The sequence below is a fragment of the Anas platyrhynchos genome, chromosome 2 (assembly GCF_047663525.1).
Source record: "Anas platyrhynchos isolate ZD024472 breed Pekin duck chromosome 2, IASCAAS_PekinDuck_T2T, whole genome shotgun sequence".
Lineage (NCBI taxonomy): Eukaryota > Metazoa > Chordata > Aves > Anseriformes > Anatidae > Anas > Anas platyrhynchos.
In genome coordinates this window covers 105,197,962-105,211,060 of record NC_092588.1, presented here as the reverse complement: position 1 = coordinate 105,211,060, position 13,099 = coordinate 105,197,962, and the positions used below count along the sequence as shown (strand labels likewise).

The 13,099-nt window shown below is 36.6% G+C and overlaps 1 protein-coding gene across 1 annotated transcript in view; it reads right to left on the bottom strand.

Annotated features, from left to right (window-relative positions):
* ADCY1 (adenylate cyclase 1) overlaps positions 1-13,099 on the bottom strand; it is a 163,668-nt gene that overhangs the window by 108,981 nt on the left and 41,588 nt on the right. The window contains exon 2 of the mRNA XM_021268899.4: positions 10,955-11,104. Within this exon, the coding sequence (XP_021124574.2) occupies positions 10,955-11,104 (150 nt within the window). The remainder of the gene's footprint in view (positions 1-10,954; positions 11,105-13,099) is intronic.

Below are 13,099 nucleotides of genomic sequence, written 5' to 3'. Positions count from 1 at the left end.
AGGAATGAGAGCGGAGAAGGACTACGAGGACAAGCAATGAAACAAGAAGTCTAGAAAGAATAATCTATTTTCCTGGTTGCCTTCATATCTGTTAAATCAGAATTCTCTAGAAATATAACAGTAAGGATTAATACACAGTATAAACCGGCAATGAATATGTGACCAGCATCGACATATCAATGATCTTTAGAGTTTCACCCCATACCTTTAATCTTCGCTTTCTCTGAAACCTAATGCAAAATTCAATGTCTCCATATAAGCATTACAGTGAACATTGCAGGAAAAATATGATACTCATTTCAGCACTGATTTTCTTTTCTGCAGAATGCAGAAGCAGATGGAGGAAAACAAAATAAGGCAGGGGGTGAGAGTGGAGGAAGAAAAGAAAAAAAAAAAAAAACAGCAAAACTCTTTGCTTTTCTGCAGTGCACACTGAAAGGAAAGGAGAGAAAAAGTAGGAAGATTTGATAGCATTTTGGTAAACTAAGCAAGAGGTTCTTTCCTGGCTACCTGCTTGTGCCAGTTTTTCATTTCATAGCAAGAAAGGCTCACTGTGAGTAAAGGCTGCTTCCCCTGTTCTTCAGGAGCTACCACTGCCTAAACAGATAAAGTTTACAGAGAACTGGAAAATCAAAACACTCCACTGTAAGAAGTTTCCACCAGATCCAATTCTTGTCAGCTTTTGCATTGGCTGGATTACACACAAGGCACAGTGTCTGTTCTGAGAACTACGCTAGGACTGCGGTTACTAGATTGTATATGACATGGGTCTGACAGCTCCTCTGGGGTGAGCTGTTGTCTGGGGTCATCACCAGTGACAGAATAATCATCAATTATGGGATCATATTCTTATATCACATATTTCAAATATACTATACTTCACTGCTCTTGTTTTGAGGATTGAGTGACTAGAGTTATGAGATAAAGCATTAAGTCTCATCACAATTTGTTTATTTTAGTTTGTCATTGTTCTGTTCAAAAGATGTATGGATCAGCAAAGACTTGCTACCAACCATAGAACATTTAGAGAATTATAGTGAGTATGACAAGACAGTAATGTGGTAGATTTGAAAATATCTGGTAGTAAAGCCCCCCAAAATTCAAGTGAGTATTTGTATAAATTTTTTCTTTATTATTTTCTTAATTTCTTATTTTTCTTAAATAAACCTCTTTGTTCCTATCTATCCTATCTATCAAGCTTCAATAGGATTTTAATAAGCAGGTTTTTGAGGATATATCAATGAAGATAAAACTGGTTTTGGCACAGACCAGCCACCAAATATGGAATTCTAAATCTTCCTACAAGGAAAAGAAAACATTTTACCTTCTATTTCGCATAGTCAGGAAGAGTGGGTTTAATCTTTTGGTAAAATTATCCCCTCATGTTAGTGCTGGTAGTATGAATATGTAGTATTCATATTCATAGATAATGTGAATATATATATATATATAAAAACATAAATTCCAAATTTTAATTTCTTTATAAAGAGCCTTTTCTCATTCAAATAAAGAAGGATTTTCAAACTGACTGTCAAGAGTACAAGCCATCTGCCAATGTCATGATCAAAGGGAACTTGGCAGTGCTAATGCAATTTCTAGGCAGTCCTGCAAACAAGTCACATATGAGTTCATGTTTGCTAGAGACTGAAGTGCTGCACAGAACAAAGCTTTTCACTGTGAACATGATGGGGACAACAATCTTGTTGTTTCTCCAAGTTCCTTTCTTTTGAAGATGTTAGGAAGGTGGCATCACAAGTAGGGTCATCTTCATTGACACTACTCCCTTCTAGGTTAAATTGAAGAGCAGAAAGCACTTCACTGGCTAACCACTGGTGTGCCATTTCCTCCGCAATTACAAGTTTTTCTTCTTTCCAGTCCACAGCCATGTCTGGATTGTTCCACCATGTAATAATTAATTTTTGGGATAGACATGCATGTATACCTCATGAAACAAAAGTCATGGAGCTAAATTGTACTCAGGTTTAACCCACAATTACCTTGTCAAACTGGGAAATTCCTAGCCAGATGTGCTTGAAAAGAAGCAAAACCCTAAACCAGTTTGTATCAAGGAGGTAATATGGACCAGAAACCTTGGAAAGAGATTAAATTATATGACAAAGAGAAGCTCTTTACTCTACAAAAAGAAGTTTGGAAGACAAAAACAAACAATCAAAAAGCAAAACAAGCCAGAACAACAACAAACAAACCAAACCAAAAACCACCACAACAACCAAACACACACACAAACACACAAATCCTGTTCAGTATACTGTTCATGGAGATAATCTGTGATTAAGCAGTAACACAGTAACTTGTGAAGTATTTTAAAACTGCACGTGCCACTAGGGGTAATGTGCAACACAGCTGTGGCAAACCTACTAGTCTATGATGAAAACCACCTTCAATCTGAAAAGTAGCATAGGTAAATCATGCTAAACTTCTGTTAAAGTGTTAGCTAGCTTTCAAAACAGTTCATACAGTTCTAGAAGTGAAAACAATTCCATGGGAAACAATAAAAACACATGTAACAACTTTTCTAATGACATTTTAAAGCTTCTTATGAATTTCTATTGTTGAGGGAAGAAAAACAGAAGTTATTCATGAGCTTGCATTACTTTATACTGTGCCATCCTACTAGAAGACATAAAACATTTAGTTGATTTGAAAATGTCTTCCTGTATTTCCATTCTGCAGTGCATTTGTAGTATATACTGTACATAAGGCTAGCTGTAGGTACAAGTAGGCTGTACCCAAGGAGGAACAGCCTCCTGAGGCCAGAAAAGCAGCCATGGATCTTGTCATCCTTCCCCATATCAGAGGCTGCTAATAAGGAAAAGATTGAATGACAACTACTGAAGGTGGTGCAAGGCACATTTCATCTTTCCCAGAGAAAATGCTGCCACCCATCTCTATCACTCTCCCTCTCACTCTAGCAGGAGAAGAAAGCTGAGCTCTGCTGCATTCTTCATTTTAGTTAGTGTCTTTCACCTGGTCCTCCCCTTCCCAGGATGGAAACTGCAGCAGGAGAAACATTACATCTAGCACACATGTTGAAAAGATTCTGTGTGCATCCTTGAATGAATGTCCACACAGCACTGCTGTTATGAATACTGATATTTAGAAATCAATCATATAAAGTACTTTTGAAATACTTGTTTTAGTATTTAACTAAATATATGATATATTATATCTAGTGTTATTACCTATAATTGTTTTCAATCATATTAGTGATGTTATCTGTTGAAAATTGTATGGAACTGTAATTTTAATAATTTAATTACAGTTTTGTGTGTTCTTATTTGTCTCTCATCTTCTGTTCTCTCTAATGGAAAACACAAGGAGCAACTGGAAAAAAAATGAAAAAAATGTCACAAAGAGCCAAACTTCTCCAAAACATTAATTGACTATTGTTTGAAACAGAACTTATTCAAAATTTCCCAGTATTTCTTTCAAAACTTCTAACAGCCAAAGTATCAATAGCTTTTAGAATGATACAACTATTTGTGGTGACCCAACACACTCTTATTTTTTAATTTCTCTATTTACATTTGTCTATTGTACTCATTGTAAGCCAGCATTCATTACAACATGTAAAAGCTTAATGTAGTTTCATGACTATATGTCTATCTATATAAGAGGAAAAACAAGCTGCAACAAACAGCAATCTAACTCATCCCGTTAGACTGAGTAAGTGAGTATATAGACTTATAGCAAAAAGCTAAGTTTGTATGCCAAATTTTCAGGCTTTAGAAATCTGTTTAGTTGGTACCCTGTATGAAAAATTAAATGGCTGATAACTGATTTAATTTACATGCTTGCTAACATTGGGAAGCTTTCAGGAGATGAATTAAAGATCTGCCCAATTGTTACAGTACTGATGTGACCTGCTGCTATGTGTGGCTTTCTAAAGGCTTTCATAGTTTTTCATATGATACCATATGTTACATTTTGCAAATTAAAGGCATGTGGATGGAGTAATACAAGTAAGATGTAATTAAAATGTATGCACTTTGTATGATTTACAGCTGTATGTTTTTTCTTGTGTGTTACTGATTTTCTAGTTGCAAGGAATGTCTATCTCTTACTATACAGCTGTGTAGCCCTAACCTTAGGTGTCCTTCTATAACCACTCCCTGGGAAAACCTCACCAGCAAGGTGTTCAGAATAGAAGGGATAAAGTGCCCTCACATGTGTCTATTACTACCAAGGATTACTGTTTACAGATTAGAAGGTTAGATTACAAACCTCACTTTTACTTGGGCAAAGTTAGGTAAGAATTCTAATGGTATGCCAAACAATGCAGCTTCTGGCACCTATGTGCATTCTGATGAGGGGTTTAATCTGCATAAACATAGGTGCAATAGAGCTGAAAAATTGGAACACATTTATTTGGTTGCTATATTCTGCCTTGCAAGGGGTACCAAGCTGTTCATAATACCTTCAGGTTGAAGTTGAAGCCTTCCACCTGAATGTTTGCTTGTAGCCCGCATAGCCCTCAGTTTTATTATTTGCTGTATTAAGGATAGGTACGTGTATGACTACTGCAAGAGTAGGGACTAACAGATGCTAGTCAGTGGAAAGCTTCTGGGCAAATTTTTCTTTTTACTGTTGTGTGGGAGAGTCTACTGTGCGTCTTTGCAACTCCCTCCATCGGAGAAAGGTGGGAGACAGGCCAGGATTACCACTCAACAAAGTAAAGGTAGGCAACAGTCTGACTCAGTTCTGCATAAGCATCTAAGTAGCCAAAGGCAATGAACAAAGCAGAGGCTGGGAGTCTGCATCTCTACTGCTACTGCTATTTGGCTAAGAGGCGTTGCTGACAAGCCTGTACAAGTGGGCCTGAAGCCCAGCACTTCACATTTAGAATCTGAAATGGTAACACTTATTATTTTCTCTTTACCCTCATCCTAGAACAGGACAAATATTTTTAGATTTTTAAAAGTGGATTACCCTTTGTAAGGATGTAGTTTGATGACACACACAAAAAAAAATCAATTTTAAGCCTCCTCGTAGCATAGAACACAACAGTGTTAATGTAGTACAGGCTCACTTGTCAGCTAAAATTAGTTAATCCACCCACATTTTTCAGAGATTGCATTGGCTAGCTTTCACAGAGGACCAGATATCATCTTGCCCTGCAATTTGTGTAACACTAGTATCACCTCCCTGTTGCATATTGGATAATTTAACAAGAACATGTTTTTGTGCTCACACATGTTCCAAATTTTTGCATCAGGAAGATTTGCTTATATGTGTAGTCTTATACTAGGGAATTTAATTCTGACTCTACGTTCCTACTGACAGGGCGCACTGGGCACGAACCTACAGGTAACGTGCAGAGCCAATATGAATGGTTACGGAAACAGGGCCTGTATTTTAATGATAGATTTCATATTTTGTTCTGAACTGCTGTGCAGAAAGTTGCAAGATTCTGAGAACAAAAAGGTGGGAAACAAAGAGAACCTGATTATGCATCGATAAACATGCTGTCAGGTACCCTAGAAATTACTTCTGTCTGAAGATGTGCAAATATTTTTTTTTCCATCTCCTTTACTGATCTGAGAAAAACAAAAGAAAAACCATATACACAAAAACAGCAACCTGATATCTGTCACCAAAATGAAAGTCCAACACAGCATGTTTTATTCAAACATAATGTATTTTATTTCTTTTTTTTTTTTTCTTAAATGTTTGAAATTAAATATAACAGACAAAATGACTGGAGGGTTGCTATAGGTGTCATACTTTTATCCAAAGATGCAGGAGGCAGTAGAAACATACAAAATGTGGAAGATCTAGATAAAGTTATTTTGAAGGGGGGATATGAACCCAGCAGGGAATTTAAATCCAAAATGCCCTAAGCAGCAATTCAAAGTATGCTGCAATGAGATTCATTGTACTTTTTTCAACACAGTTTCATTTTCTATGAATAGTTACTGATCAGATCTGTGACTTAGTGATGTCCCAGTTATTATATGGAATGCTAAACATATTGCTCTAAAATGCAGCAGACACTTTAAAACACACACTTTCATTCACAGACATTTGTATGCACAATTCAGCATTGCATAAAGAGAATGTAGTTAGCTAGCTTCAAATGATCTTGTGAATGTATACAGAAGCACTTCAGAACAACACGGAGATGCTAGTCTGTCTCCCAGAACTAGCACTGTTCTAGTACTAGGAAGAACTGTGGTGTTATACTAACAAAGTATAACAGAGTATACTCTAGTATACTCTAGCTGGAGTGCTATGCTTCTGTCCCTGAGGGCAGAACACAGAACTGCCTGTGTCTGTCCAGTGCATCCTAACTCCCTGTAGTTTAGAGTCATAGAGTGCTTTGGGTTGGAAGGGACCATAAAGATCACCTTTTTCTAACCCCCCTGACATTGGCAGAAACACCTTTCAACTAGACCAGGTTTCTCAAAGCCCCATCCAGCCTGGCCTTGAACAATTCCAGAGATGGGGCATCCACAACTTATTTGGGCCATCTGATCCAGTGCCTCATCACACTCTGAGTAAAGAATTTCTTTCTTATGTCTAATGTAAATTTACCGTTTTTTGTTTTTAAACCAAAGCTCACCCTATCACTGTACTCTCTGATAAATGGTGCCTCTCCTGCTTTCTTGTAGGACCCCTTTTTGGTACTGGAAGGCCACTATAAGGTCTCCCTGGAGCCTTCTCTTCTCCAGGGTGAACAACGCCAACTCCCTCAGCCTGTCTTTGTAGGAGCAGTGCTTCAGCCCTTTGATCATTTTTGTGGCCCTCCTCTGGACTTGCTCTAATACAACCATGTCCTTCTTGTGCTGGTGGCCCCAGAACTGAATGCAGTACTCCCAGTGGGGAGAGCAGAGTAGAGGGGGACAATCACTTCTCTCGCCCTGCTGATCATGCTTCTTTTGAAATAGCCCAGGATACTGTTGACTTTATGGACTGCAAGTGAACACTGCCGGCTCATTTTCAGCTTCTTGTCAAACAAAACCCCTCTCCTCAGAGCTGCTCTTAATCCATTCTCCACCCAGCCTGTATTCATTCTAGGGATTGCCCTGACCCAGGTACAGGACCTTGCACTTGGGTTTTGGTCCTTTTTTCAGCTTCTAATGCTAGAGGCTGAAATAAAATTGCTTCATTCATTGTAGTGGAGTATAGAATAATTTCATGACAAGATGATTTTTTTCCCCTTCATTTTTTCCCCTTCATTTTTTCCCCCATCATCACATTCTAATTAGGAGCAAATGCAAAAGTTTTAGGATGGAAAATAAAACAAATGATCTGCACAAGTTGCTTGAAAAATGGCCTTCTTTTCTAAACATATTTACATGTACTTCTGCAGTACCAAACCAGTAAAGACATCAAAGCTATTTTGTGGGATTGGGAGGTTTGCGTAAATTCTTCTTTTTTTTTCCAGTATTCCTCATATAGAAACAACAAGAACTTTTCATATCAGCTTGTGCTGCAGCAAGTGCATTTAACTGTTGAAAATTATATGCTTTATCCCAAATCCAGTGCATGAATATACATAAAAATATTCTTATTATCAGGGAAAACAAGCAAACAAAACAAAAGAGCAATATTCTTTAAAAAATCAGCAAGGTTAGGAGTAGGAAATAACTTTCATACCGGAAGAGACTAAACAGGCTACAGTTCAGCTTGGAAAGAGAGATGAACAGGGCTATGAGAGTAATCTACAGTACCATGACAGTCACACAGAAGGTTATTTTAGAACGACTACTCATAATTTATCACAAAAGAACAGTTGAGAAGTACCCAGACAAATCATTAGATAACAAGCCTCTAACAAACAAAATTAAGTTCTGTTTCACAATGCATAATTAGAGTGAAGTTCACTATCACAAAATTGTGTAGAGGACAAAACTGTCTTGGTATTTTCAGGTATTACTCTGGTCTTTTCAGGTCTAAATTCTTGTGGATGACAAAACTCTATTTCAATACACTGAAAGAGAGACTAGAAAAATGGAAAATGGGCATGCTACCATCCTTTAAATACAGTGATCAAGTTACATTTCAGTTTAAAAGGGCCTTCAGAATTACACTATTATCACTTTCTTGGAGTTATGGCACACTGTGGAGCCACCACACTGGGAATGAGTGTGACATGATGAGTTGCAGTTTCCTGTCTGTTTTCCCCTCTGAATGAAGTAGGAAGCACCCTATATCAGTAGCGGATCACTACTCTATGCTGAACATTTCACCCACCCATTCTCCATTCCTGCTTGCTCACTTCAAAAAGGATGAAGCACTGTGTGGAAATTGCTTTCAGGATTGGTAGGGATGTTTAACACAGTCTTCAAAGGAGCAAGGTGATGACGACTTGCTTAGCATATAGGTAAGGGGTTGTCTTAAATTAAGAAGTGAACACAAAGATATAGTGCAGTGGGAATAAAAGGGAAGTACCCAGGTGCTCTGATTGAATAGGAACAACGAAGCACAGTTCCAATTACAGGGAAAAGGACCTACCTCACAATATTTATTCAACTGCCTGCTCTGCAGAGAATAGTGTTGCTGCTGAAATTTGTAGAAAAAAAAAAGAGAAGACAACTATTTCAGCAAAATGATTATAATTAGTCACTCCTGTTCTAAAGCGTACTTTGTCTATGACATTGGCTTCAGGTCTTACTCTTGACTTGTAAACTATCATTTATCAACATAACAAATAGGTGATTCCACAATGGAGGGCAGTTATTTTTCATGACCACAGAGAACAGGTAACATAATGAACATTAAACTGAATTAAAAACAAAAACAAACAAAAGCACACACAACAAAGAGTCTGCTTCCTTCTCCCCAGCAACACTCCTCTTTCACAGCCTTTCTACAAACTCCTGCACAATGACTCTAAAAACACTACAACATGAGGTATACGTGATGATCTCTTGCTCCTAAAAATAGATTTAGCAAAATTATCGCAAGGGACTATTACTACAAATGCATTCCATATGAGGACAATCACTGTAAGTAGGACACAGAAGAAGAAATCTCATTTACAGATGCAACTGTGGAATCTGTCTCACACAGTCAACACTTTAACTCCAAAATGCTGTTTATGATCAAAAGCCAAGAGTTTGTTCTTTCTTTTCTCATTAGAGACTTGCACAGAAATACCAGGGAAAGGTTTTAATGGTTTTGATTACAATTTTCAATGTAGAAGCGCTATGCTATTTAGGTCAGAGCATTTGAATGAGACAAGAAAGTCTGATAATAAATTTTAATCCTTTTTAAATTTTATTGTTTGTGGCTCAGAAAACAAAAGCACATGAATGATCACAACTATTGAACTAGGTCAGAAAGTCTTTTTATCCTCAGGAAAAAAAAACAACAACAACAACAACAAAAAACTTGAATATTGGCAAATAACTGGAAACTTAGGCTATGTTATTCTACAGAAACTATGGATTAAGGTTGAAATCAGGTAAATCTTACCTTGATTTCAGAAGTGTTCTAGTGTAGTGCAAAAGCAGCCATAGAAGGTATTTCAGTGATACTTTGTCATCTCATTAGCATATTTCACAACTGCATTGAGTTTTATGCATATTGCATAAAGTTAGTTTCACACATAAAGGAGAAAAGCAAATTCTCTTCATTGACCTTTATACTGCATTGGAAAGTGATTTACAGGATTCTTGGCTTATAATATAAACAATAAACAGTAATGGTAGTTATGTATAAGGCTTTTTTTCCTTTCTTATGTTTATCTATGCATGGATAAAATATAAAATAAAATATAATGTTAATGTTCTAAATATAGAAACAAAAAGTCAAGTATGATTTCATGTTGGATCATGTTGGATCTCTGAAACAAGTTTTCAGATGTATAAATGGCAAACAGTTGCCTAAACCCCATGAAATTCAACTTCTGGCACATTTATGCCTTTGAAAATCCTCAGCTTGAGATTACAAAAGCCCAGAATCAAACCTAAAGTCTTTAATGTTAATGCCATTCTTACACAGCCACCAAAGATATAAACTCGTTTAAAGAAGACATCTACTTATGTACGCTTAGGTCATAAAAATGCATTCACTAAATCCATATCAGGACAGTTCTTAAGCACCTACATTATTTCAATATAGGAAATTGGAAGTGAAGTGCGTGAAGCACTCATGCTTTGAGAACATTGACATCTTCTATAGTAAGGTTTGAATACCACTTAACTCCTCTATTGGCACAAGTTACCATAATTCCACAGAAGTCAATGAAGCTAAAGAGCTTCAGAACTGCAAAGCATGTACCTCTGTTATCACACAGACAGAAAAAATCAGACTGATTCAAAGTTTACAGAATCAACATCTGTTAGTGGGTTTAAGATTCAAACCTGTGAATATTCTCTGAACAGAAAGCTCTGCAATATAGCAGTTTTTCTCATCATTTCCAAAACTACTTGGAAGACTGATTGATTCAACTGTGTGAAATAAAACATCAAATTAATTAATGTGGCTTAATAGAATGTTATGATTCTTATCCATATATATATGTAGTTCCTTCTCCCCAAAATGTAAGGACATCTTTTGTTCTTACATGTCATGAATGTAAACAGGATATAGCACACAGTCAAGAGAGAATTTTTACAGCATACCTAACACCTACCCAATATTAACTGGGGGGAGGGAGGGAGAGAGGGGAATATACATACATATATATAGTAATATGCAGTACGTTGTTAGCTTTTCCTCAGCACTAAAAAACATCCACTCTGGTGTTGGAGCTTATGGTAGCTGTGTGGTAAGGCTGTACCTTTTACGTGTGATGAAGAGTGAAATGTTTGCATGCGTTGAGAAGAAAGAACTAACGCAGGCAGGGGAGGAAGCATTCTTCCTTCACAGTAGAAAGCACACACTTCCTATCATGCACTTAGCAGCAATGTCCTGACCTCCAGTTCATATAACTATAATGATCTCAGAAGAAACAAAGAAAAAGAAAAAAGTCTTAGAAACTGACCTGTTTTTCATTTTCATCCTCCAGCCTCAGCCTGTCCTCTATGCAGTTCCTGGCCTGAAGGAATGCCTTCCTCTGAGCCCTTTCTGTCAAAATCCTCACAAAGACCCCATACAAATTTACACTGACAAAAAGGATTGCATTGGCCACAAGCTGTAAGGAAGAAAGAAAAATAAATGAATATTTTAAAATACAGTTGTTGTGTTTTATTTATTTATTTATTTTATTTTACATTTCTTCTCAGCAAAATAAATTGAAAAAAAAAGCATGTTCTTTAAAACATTCTGCCTTGCTACTCATGTCACTGAAACCCCTTCTCACAGCCCAGTTGTAGAGAAACAATAACAGCAGCTACCACAAATCCAAGCAGGCAATATTGCATGATACAGAACTTTTCATCTGCTGAAGTGAATTTCTCCTATGATGATCCATAGCTTATCATTTTCATGCAGCATCAGTTGTTTCATCAGTTCATTGAAAGATCTATCCATCCAGTAAGGAGACTAGTACCTTCAGCATTTAATTAATTGCATGATGCTCATAAGACAGAAATTGTATCCTATGCCTTAGTAATTTAGGAAAATTATTGTTCCTTTTTTTACAGTTGAGAAGTGAGGCACTGTCAAAATCTGTAACTAAATCAAATTGTATTACTTAATAATACAATGTAATATAAAATGTATTACTTGGTAATGCAAAATCAAAACATATTACTTGGTACCCCAAGCTTTCACATTATGAAGTTTGCACTTGGAAAATCTCTCCCCACATCCATATTGTTAGTGATCATATTTTGTTTTTTTGAGAAGTCTCCCCAAAATATTGTTGATGCAATTATGCAGCATACCTGTCAGAAGATGCCAAGGGCTTTCAAATGGTGCACAAAGTGCTTGTACCATCTGCACAAGTCAAGACCCACAGAAATGCTATGAGCAGGAGCAATGAATTATCTTGGAATTACTTCCATGAATGGTACTTTGATGAACAACACATAAATGATCCAATTGACCTTCTGATTATTATTTTCTTAATGTTTTTATGATATGTGAGTAAAGTTAATTAAACTAATGTAAGTAACTCAACACTGGCTTGCATACCACTTCCCTATCCAAGACAACCCCATCCAAGTTCATCCAAGTTTCTCACTGCATCTCTGATATCTGAAACCATGATAAAGTTATAGAGCAAGGATGTTAATGAAAACTTGCATTACCTAAGTGTCTTTAGACAGTAAATTTTGCAATGCAATGTTTATTTAGAAAGAAGGCAGAGTCCTATTTTCCTACTATCTTTCGAGTCTCATTCTTCATATTAACCTTAATTACCAAAAAGTCTTGATGAGGATTCATGGAACTCAGTAATTCCAAAATTTCAGTTGGCAGTTAAATTGGCCAAGACGGGTTATAACAAGAACAAAGAAAGACATTACAGTAAATAATATGAATCATGTAAAATTCCAATGCATCTAAAATTGTTTGTAAAGACCATATAACTGATTTTTATTTCTCATTTCAAGGTATATATTTCTAGCAAGTACGTCTCTGATGTTGCATGCTCTGCTAGTGTAAACCAAAGAGAAGCCCAATGCCCATGTTTGCACTGCATAGTGAGTCCAGCTGTGCCAAAAAAAACCCACAATCAAATTAAAATAAATAAGTAAATAAAGCTAGTGGGAAAAAAAAAAAAAAAAAGAAAAAAAAAGAAAAAAAAAAAGAAAAAAAAAAGTGCATTGTAGAGAATGCTTACCAACTTTCATGGGTGTAGGGCTAAAAGCTAGAACTCAGCCAATATGGTAAGCAAAGATTCAGAATCATAGAATCATAGAATATCCTTAGTTGGAAGGGACCCTTAAGGATCATCAAGTCCAACTCTTGACACCGCACAGGTCTACCCAAAAGTTCAGACCATGTGACTAAAGATATCCAGAAACTTCCTGCTGACTTTTGAGAGCCTTTGGAAAATGTTTTATCCCACAAAATTAAGAAATATGTGTAAATGATGGTAATAATACATCTACATCTCCTGTGATCTCAGTATAATGGGGTGAACTGAAAAATCCACTTGGTGGATTTTCCAGACCTTCATGGATTCATAATTCCTCCAACTTTTTTTCCTTCAGATCTGGTTGTTGTGAACTAAGAGGACAAC